This window comes from Meleagris gallopavo, chromosome 1 (assembly GCF_000146605.3).
Source record: "Meleagris gallopavo isolate NT-WF06-2002-E0010 breed Aviagen turkey brand Nicholas breeding stock chromosome 1, Turkey_5.1, whole genome shotgun sequence".
Taxonomy (NCBI): Eukaryota; Metazoa; Chordata; class Aves; order Galliformes; family Phasianidae; genus Meleagris; species Meleagris gallopavo.
Genome location: NC_015011.2, coordinates 52282739 through 52292001, shown reverse-complemented (window position 1 = coordinate 52292001; position 9263 = coordinate 52282739). Strand labels below are relative to the sequence as shown.

Below are 9263 nucleotides of genomic sequence, written 5' to 3'. Positions count from 1 at the left end.
CGAACCATCCCGTGGCGGCGGGGGGGCGGCCGGGGAGCGGGGCCGTACCACGCTGGGTGGGGTCGAGCTGTCCCGGCCCATTTCTCTCCTCCTCCTCACCCCTGCCCGGGACGTGGCGCTGCCGCCCCCTACGGGGAGGGGTCCGTAGGGGTGTGGGAGTTGCGCGGGGCCTGGCCCCGGACTTGGTGAGGCGTCGACCGTCGTAAGGAGCGCGGTGCGAACGGTTGTGAGGCGAAACTTAATAAAAACTTGCGAAAAGTTTTGTTGTACGGTTGTCAGCAGCAGAGCGAGGAAGGAAGGCGTACTGTGGGGAGTGCTAGTCCCTGGAATACGGGTTGTGACTCTGTTGGAGCTGACTGAGTGCTGCTGTGTGGCCTTCGTCTCACGGAGGGTTCGGCAGGGTGTCCATTTTACATAGTACAAAAGGGGTCAGTCTCTGCGTTCAGATAGCACAGAAGGTTTCAGGTGTGAGGAACTCGTTGCAGTCTCACGGTCAAACCTGTTGCCTCAGCTGATAAACGCCTCCAGAAGTGGAGGCATTCCTGAGGCAGCTGAAAGATTCAGGTTCAGTGACACTTTGCTTTCCCATGTAATGCTTTTATGGGCAACTGTGGTACTTACCAAGCAGCTACCATTACTTAAAGTGTACCTGGAGAGAAAACGGGGAGAAGAACTTCAAACTGTAGTTATTTCCTCACTCTTGCTATTATGTATTGCTGAGTATTACAGAACGACAGAATTGCAGGGTTTGGCAGGGGCTTCTGGAGATCATCTAATCTAATACCCTGCTAAAGCAGGTTCCCTACAGTAGCTTACACAGGAAAGCAATTAGGTGGTTTTTGAGTATCTCCAGGGAAGGAGGCTCCACAACCCCTCTGAACAGCTTGTTCCACTGCTCTCACAGTAAAGAAGTTTTTCCTCATGTTCATGTGGAATTTTCCACATTCTAGTTTGTGTCCGTTGCCCCTTGTTCTGATGCAGGGCACCACTGAAAAGAGCCTGACCCCATCCTCTTGACTGTCGCCTATTAGATGCTTATCAGCATTGATAAGATTCCCCCCTCAAGACTCCACCAGGCAGAGCAGTCCCAAGGCTCTCAGCCTTTCCTCATACGAGAAATGCTCCATGCCCTTCATTGTCTCATTGGTGCTTTGTTGAGCTCTCTTAGAAGTTCCATGACTTTCTTGAACTGGACTGCCCAGAACACAGCACTGCAGATGTGGCCTCAGCAGGGTAGAGGAGAGGATGACCTCCTTTGACTTGCTGGCTACGCTCTTTGCAATGCAGCCAAGGATGCCACTGGCCTTCTGGGTCATAAGGGCACACTGCTGGCTCATGACCAACCTGTTGCCCATGAGGATTCCCAGATCCTTCTCCACAGAGCTCCTTTTCAGCAGGTCAGCCCCTCACCTGTACTGATACATGCAGTCATTCCTCCCTGGGTGTAGAACTCTATGCTTGCCTTTGTTGAACCTTACTGATAGATTAAAACCAAAAGGAATAAAATTTGTAGATCACAGTATTTCTAGCTATACCTCTGTGTACAGCTACTCAAATGCAGCTAATCACGTTTCCTTATTCTGATATTTTGCAGTTCTGATACGGAGTTTTCAATAACATTGAATGGCAAGGATGCTCTTACAGAAGATGAGAAGACTTTAGCTTCATATGGGATTGTTCCTGGTGATTTGATATGTTTATTACTAGAAGAAACAGTTGCCAAATCCAGCCTACCTCCTCCCTCATCTTCAAGTCCTCCCTCACTTCAGAATGGTCGTGAGACATCCACCTTGACTCCCAAAAGTCAGGCTGACAGTCCAAAAGAAGAAAGGCAGAATGAACAGTGTGACAACCAGAAAGCTCAAGTGGAAGCTCAGAAGAGTGACAGTAGGGTAAGCACATGACAATTGGCTTGTGTGACACAAGACAAAAAATGAGGTATCTTACATCAGGTTATGCACTGCATAACAAAGAATCTCTTCAGAATATTTGGCTCCTTATGATTGCCTGATAATGTAGCCAGTTATTTGGATGGAAATCTGTTTCCATCATGTACCAGTTATGTCCTAGTTCCGACAGGTACCCTGAGATGTTTGGGTTTTACATTTTTACAGAATTGCATGTCTCTTGCTGAAACATGCACTTTGCTTAAGGAATTTAGGAGTATTAGCCTCCTCAGTGCTTCCTTGAAAAAAATGACTTGAGGTACCACAAAATGCAGCAAATACTGAAATATCACTGACAAGTTGAGTGCGTGATTCCTTTCTCATGGTTACAACAGTTCTCTGATTCAGATGGTCTGCTTGGAATGAGAGATCTTTCTATCTTGTGCATGAAGTTAGACAGTGGTGAGGTGGCTCCTGACTTGTGCTTCAGAAGTGTACTGTTGTATGAACCCACACACCTATTTCCAGTTAATAGGCACGTCTTTTGCATATTATTCAGTGATTTGTTTGTGCCTGTAGATAGAATAGTTAAACAGATAACTGCATCTGCCAGATGCTGAGTCCTGTGGTTAAAGTAGTCTTTCTAGAAGAGACCCTAGGTGCTATGCTGCTTGGTGCCTATCTCATTATATGATTTTGTCCCTTCCTAGACAGGAGCTTGGGCTGCTTATTTGTTCTTTGATTTTGGATTAACTGTCAAATAAAAACATCACTTACTACAACCTTTTTATGAGAAATATTGCTAAACATATGTATAAAGTATTGTTTCAAAGTATAGGAATTAAGATTTAGGATCCAAAGAATTCTAAGTAGTAAAGGAGAATGTAGTTGGACTATTGTCCCATAGATTATTCCAGGAGCAAAGTGTCCCTAGTACGTTGGTGCTGTGGGCATGCAAGCCAGTGCAAGAAAGACAACAATAAAGCCACAATCTTTCTGAACTGTCAGCAGATGCATTCTGTTGATGATTCTTATAGCTACTTAAGCCTATTGTATTTGTAAGGAGTCTGAGTTAATCATGTTGGTTTCTTGCTATGCACGCTGGAGTACCACAATAATTGTAAGCGTTGCAAGAATTCTGATGAATGTTTAATAAATTACTATCAATTTGCAAGAAAATGAAAGACCTTTTTTTATGAAAGACTTGCATTATAAATATTGAAAAAATACAGAGGCTGTGTATATAATCCCAGTCTCCAAATGGGATGCTAGGAAATGGAGATGAATTGGGTCTGTAAAAGTTACGTGGGAGATCTGTAGTGTAGACTTGGTGCCCGCGAAGACTGTAATACTGATGGTATAATTTTCTGCATGTATCTTTTGTTATCTCTTGAAGGCAGGATCCAGCCTAGAATTTCCTTCAGGATTAGTCCCAGAAGATGTTGATCTGGACGAAGGTGCCGGTTCCTATCCTTCCGAACCTATGCTGTGCAGTGAGGCTGCTGACGGAGAGATTCCGCATTCCTTAGAGGTGCTCTACCTTTCTGCTGAGTGTACCAGTGCCACTGATGCCTTGATTGTCCTCGTACATCTTCTCATGATGGAGACAGGCTATGTTCCTCAGGTATGTACACAATCAAAAAGGAAATGTCTTGGTCATCAGGAGAGAACTGTAGAATATTATAAGGACCTGTAATGTATGGTCCCTGTAGAGATCTGCATCAGGCTGTATGGAGTCAGCAACCCAGTTGGCTGAAGTATCAGCATCTCCGACTGGCAAGTACGGCTTAATGCTAAACACTAGAGCAGCTTTTAGGCATAAAAGAAGAGGCCTGCCTTCATGTTCCTCTCAGTCCTCAACTGGAACTCAGCTGATAACCTCCCATTTCTGCTTTTTACTGTTAAGCTTGTGTAGATGTGCTTGGATTGTAGCACTATGTTATAGTGCTGTCCTCAACACGAGTCTCATCTCAATAGGCTACAGTTAAAATGGTGGCTAACAAGGCCTAAGTCTCCCTAAGTATTGTCATCTAACTTACATCATCTTCAGCAGGGTTCAGTTAGCCTTTGGTTTCACTAATGTCTAGAGGTATCTAGCTCATGCTTGAGCACCTGTGTTTTGTCTCTGTACAGTGAGTTCATCTTTTCCCTTTAGGTTTTTGTGTAACTTGCATTACGTGTTTACTATTATGTGACTGAATATGAAAGATAAGAGTTGTTACCAGAGAAGGTAGTGTCCTGTTTTTCCTTGTGGTGCTGTTTGACGAATACCAGTTTAATAAATGTGTTAACAACATTACCATAGGCTAAGGTACTATCCAGTGAACACATTTGCCATAGGGAGCAAAGTTCATGTCAATTTGTGGGCTTGAAAATAGGGAACATAATTTTTGTGCAAGTTTAAGAGAAAGGAGAGACTCTGCTTGTCCTTGTGGTTATATTATATCTCTTTCTATGGGACTCTGTCTGAGAATTTTCATACTGAAATTGAAAGGAAAATTGTTAATCTACTGAGATTTTCAAATTGTTTTCAAGCTATGACCTTCAGGTCCTGTCAGAGATCACAGAAAAGGTGCAGTAAGATGTTTTAAATGCAGAAAATTAACATATATTCAGGAGTTATCAGAATGCTGGAATGAATGGTAGAGTGAAGTGCAGGCTTGCACAGTGAGTATAAGTCTACATGCTGAGCAACTTTTCCAGAAAGTGGCACAAGACAGAAATTGCTGAACTTCTTAGATTTGCTGTTAGTACTGGGGGGAAAAAGTACATACTCATGCAGTTATAGTCTGTATCATAATGCAGATTGGGACTAAATTGAAGATTTGAATTGCAAACAAACACAGTTCTGGCATTTTCAAACTTCTAGTCCTCTTTTTCCATTTGAAGATATGACAGTGTTATCTGTGTATTTTCAGGGGACAGAAGCCAAGGCAGTGTCTATGCCAGAGAAATGGAGAGGGAATGGTGTTTACAAGCTACAGTACACGCATCCCCTTTGCGAAGAGGGTTCTGCTGGTTTGACTTGTGTGCCTTTGGGAGATCTTGTTGCTATTAATGGTAAATTAGTAAAGTTTTTATTCTGGATATAGGTTGCTAAATATCACCATTGCTTAGCAAGAGAAGACTTACATAAACTTCTTTGGAATCACAGCGTCGTTATCCAGATTGTTGAGGTGCAAGAGATGCCACTTCCTGATGCTGAAAATTCTTGACATTTCTTGCCTCAGTATAAGCTTTTTCTTTCTCTCTAATGGGGATGGAATAATGTTTGGGGAATTCAGTTAGAATTTTTATTACAGTGTTGTAAAAATATGGGTTTTATCTCATTTCATTGGAACTGTGGTATGCATTAATAAATACTAAGAAGAGGTAGATTTCATCCATTTTATTTAGTCTCATACTCTTTGCAAGACTTAAACCATTTCTAGACTACGATATTCCTTAGTTCTAATGAGTGTTCTTTTCTGTCACACATGAACATTCTCACATTCTCAGGTGGTCTCAAAAACTATATGTGGTTTAAGCTGTTGAACTCAGAAAATTAAATGAAGTCTGTTTTTTTTTGAAGCAAATTCCATATCACTTGGCAGCTTTTGTTTTGGTTGGTTTTCTTTTTTTTTAATTGCTCTTTCATGTCTGATTTAGCATTTGAGCAATGCCACATTCTTATAGAAGCAATATTAAATTGGAATTTGATTCTAATTTCAAGATTTCTTTGATTAGTATTTGTCAACATACATGCTTACACAAATTGGCATAAGCAATTATATTTCCTCAGAACGTGTAAAGAATTTGCTTTCTGAAATTATAATCAAATGTTTTAACCAAGTCAGGTTAGATTTAGGATTGTGTTGGAACTACCAAGCATGCCATGCATAGAACATTCATATAGTAAGATTGCTGAGCCTTTTTCCTAGAGTTTTTAATATCTGAATTGATATGTCTTCAATGACTGGGTTATAATAATGGTTATTCTTTGCTGTTAGAAGCTCTGTTTTGACTTTTCTGAAATTTGTATTTATCTAACTGCTAGCTGTCATTGGTATTTTCCTTGACAGGAGCTGGTAAGGGAAAAAAGTAAAGCACCTCTGAGAGTAAGGCAGTAATGAAGTGGTTTTGGCTTTCTCTCAGAATGGTTTCCATTTTGAAATATCTTTTTTTTTTTCTTCTTATGTTTGCAGCAACATTAAAAATCAACAGAGAGATTAAAGGTGTGAAGAGAATACAGCTGCTGCCAGCATCCTTTGTTTGCTTTCAGGAACCAGGTATGCGTGAGCTGTAATACTGATAATAGTAAACTGGGAAGTAGGTAAGTGATGTAATAAGTAAGGATAGTAAGTGGAGGACTGAATGGGCAAAAATTAGCAAGAAAGAATAAAAATGTGATCACTCTTTAGATGGGCTATTGCTTTATAGTAAAAGGAATTCAGAGTATAGTCGTTTACTTGTATTTTGCTGCTAAAATAATTTGAATTTCTTGGATTAACTGAATAAAGAAAGGATTTTGCAAAAATTGAGTCATACTTTGTCCCCAGTGCCTGTTATTTATGAAGTCCTAAATGTGAATGTAAATTTATGAGGCAACAATGCTGGATTAGACCCTCTTTTTTCTCCCTCCTGGCTCAGAACTTTAGAGGCTGATGATACCTATGTTCTTACTGTGACATTGTAACTGTTACTCGTGTTATAAAGTAGGTGCCAAACACATATCTCTCTCCAGAGGGCCAAAATTAGTGGAGTACTAATGTGGGGGAGGGGTAGGACAGATGGATGTGGATCCTTTGTGAGCAGAGGCCTGACTGGCCTTTTGTTTTACGATGTATGAATGAACCTCTTTGTTGCCAGTTGAGGATGACTTGGTGTCCTACACTGTCTCTCTCAGATCTCCATACTGATGTATGGGGCTAGTCAAAAGGCTGTAGAGGAATAACTGAGCACTGAACAGATCCAGGATAATGGTAGAGTCTTCTGGCTCTTCTTTCTTAGGAGAACAGGATGAAAAAGCATTCTTGTCAGGAAAATGAATGTTGCAGACATTTATAGCATAGGTGTGTGCCACCTGGGCTTTGAAATCCAATAAAAGAAGCTCTGACAGCTTGAGAGGCAGTTGGTTTTTGGAGAACTCATGTATTTCTCTTAATGGCGCTTTTTAAGGCCAAGGGGTAGCCTAGCCTTACCACAGACGTAGGCTGTAGTTTCTCAATAAATTGCATGTTCCATGATTGTTACACACTAGCTGCAGACCTGGGCCCATCAAGGTGACAGGCAGATCACCACTGTGTTGATAAGAAAGCCATGGTTTTTCTGCTCTTGCGTAATCATTGCATTGTAACCTCTTGAAATTAAGCTTTTTATTTCTCTGATTTGATAGAAAAGGTTGCGGGTGTTTACAAAGACCTTCAGAAATTATCTCGTCTCTTTAAAGACCAGCTCGTTTATTCTCTTCTGGCTGCTGCTCGACAAGGTGAGAGAGATGATACTTAATTTTTGTGAATGGAAGAAAGGGAGGGAGTCTGTGCAAAGTCTTGAGGGAGAAGTGTTAGAAACAATTCATACAGCTGCTCAGTTGTAGGTATGTGGAGAGTAAGATAAAAATGGACATTCTAAAGAAATTAATCTTTGTATTTTAAAAGAAGTTAATATAATGATAATTTCCCATCTGTAATATTTGATTGCTCAAGATGAAAAAAAACAAACCTCTTTCTACTCTCACTTAGGATACTGAGATGGAATGGCTGTTTTCTGTAGTTGGTGATGAGAACAACATGCCACAGATACTTTGTGGGAGTGGTTTTGTATTTTGGTCCATTTCTTTGTCAAACTGTTATACGTAGGTCACCCTGAAAGTAATGTCTCCTATTTATTTCCATGTAAACTGCAACAAATGTGAAGAGCTCTATAACACTATTTGATAGAGGAAATTCTTAGCTACAAAACACTGTTTTTCAACGTAGTCACTGCTATTTTCACTAGTTACGACCAAGAGCCTGCATGCTATGCTCATAAAAATCTGCACCAGTGGAGGAAACCCACTGTTTTACAGCTGCTGTGACAGCAACATTGCTAGGAAGAACGTTGCCCATGCAGTCTGTCTTTCATTGGTCCAAACAGATGAAAATCAGAAGGCACCAAATCCAAACTGTACCATGGGTGAGGTAGGACAGTGCAGCCAAGATAGGCAATGTACTCCACTATATTTAAACTGGCACGGGGCCTGACATTACTATGATGCAAAAGAAGGGTTGTCTTTGCTGTCCTGACTCTGCAAGTTGGAGCCTTCAGCTTAGTTAGTGTTGTGATGTAGTGGTCAGGGTTGATGGTTTGTGCATGTCCCAGGAAATCCAGGAGGATCATCCCTTTCCTCGCTTTGCCCACTGAGGGCTGCATCTTTAACTTTTTTATTGATGTGAAATTCACGTATCGCTGCTCTATGAACTGCTGTTCTGACTCTGGCTCATAGTGGTGACACCACATCTCATGATTGATAATGGAACAGGAAACTGTCACTGTCAGCCTGGTACTGATGCAATGGGTCCTGACAGACTTATATACATTGCTTTTTCTGTTCCTATGTGAGCCTTGGCGGGGCCCACCTGACACAAACTTCTCAATATTCCAGTGTTGCCATCATCTTTTCTAACTCCTTGAAGCTGACACTCAGCTCTGCACATTGTTCCCTGCATGTAACCCACAGATTTGCATGGATGAGCTGATAAAGACACTCTTCATTTCATTGTGTGACAGCTGTGTGTGGCCATCCAGAACATGGCTTGTCTTTCACATCACAGTTGCCGCCTCACTGTACTCACTATTTTGTCTCCATAAATGTTCAGCAAATGTTGATAAATGTCAGTGGATGCAATTTTTTCTGCATGGAAGAATTCAGTGACACACACCCTTGCTTCATACACACTTCCATTTCAGACGCCATGTTGTCGTCAGACTGCCCCATCTGCTGCACGGCAACAAAATGTAAGGGAATATTGGTGGGAAAGCTCAACCAGTAGAACTGGTTCAATGGAAAGTTCAACAGTAGAACTGCAGGCACGTCCAGCCCACAGGCTGCGTGCAGCCTGGCATAGCTCATACTGCAGCCACCCCCTACCCCACACTATCATGACAGGCTCTTCCCTGCTATGTGGTGCTGCCCAGTCCAGCCCTGGGCATGCACTAGTGGCTCAGCAGTAGCCAAGCATCGGTGTGCACTAAACACTGAATTCAAGACACAGGGGGGCCACAGTGCAATGCTAACTGAAGTTATGGTGAATAATTTTAGGCATTTTGATACATTGGCTAAACTGTCCTGTGAACAGTGAAATATTTGCAGTTTTCTGTTTTGATAAAGGAATTTGAGAAAAAATTGAGAAATTGCAA

The 9263-nt window shown here is 41.6% G+C and overlaps 2 protein-coding genes across 2 annotated transcripts in view; one reads left to right on the top strand and one right to left on the bottom strand.

Moving 5' to 3' along the window:
- The window catches only part of SYN3 (synapsin III), a 29949-nt gene extending 28517 nt beyond the window's left edge, over nucleotides 1-1432 (bottom strand). The window contains exons 1-2 of the mRNA XM_019611443.2: nucleotides 1411-1432; nucleotides 49-237 (exon numbers count right to left, since the gene is read on the bottom strand). Coding sequence (XP_019466988.1) covers nucleotides 49-237; nucleotides 1411-1432 — 211 coding nt within the window. The remainder of the gene's footprint in view (nucleotides 1-48; nucleotides 238-1410) is intronic.
- A 136-nt stretch (nucleotides 1433-1568) lies between these two features.
- On the top strand, nucleotides 1569-7388 carry FBXO7 (F-box protein 7; the record flags this gene model as incomplete). Its single annotated transcript, XM_019611440.1, has 5 exons — nucleotides 1569-1892; nucleotides 3283-3510; nucleotides 4805-4946; nucleotides 6071-6154; nucleotides 7261-7388. Coding segments are annotated over 5 exons (891 nt in total), but the record flags the coding sequence as incomplete, so codon positions are not given.
- Between the last annotated feature and the right edge of the window lie 1875 nt (nucleotides 7389-9263).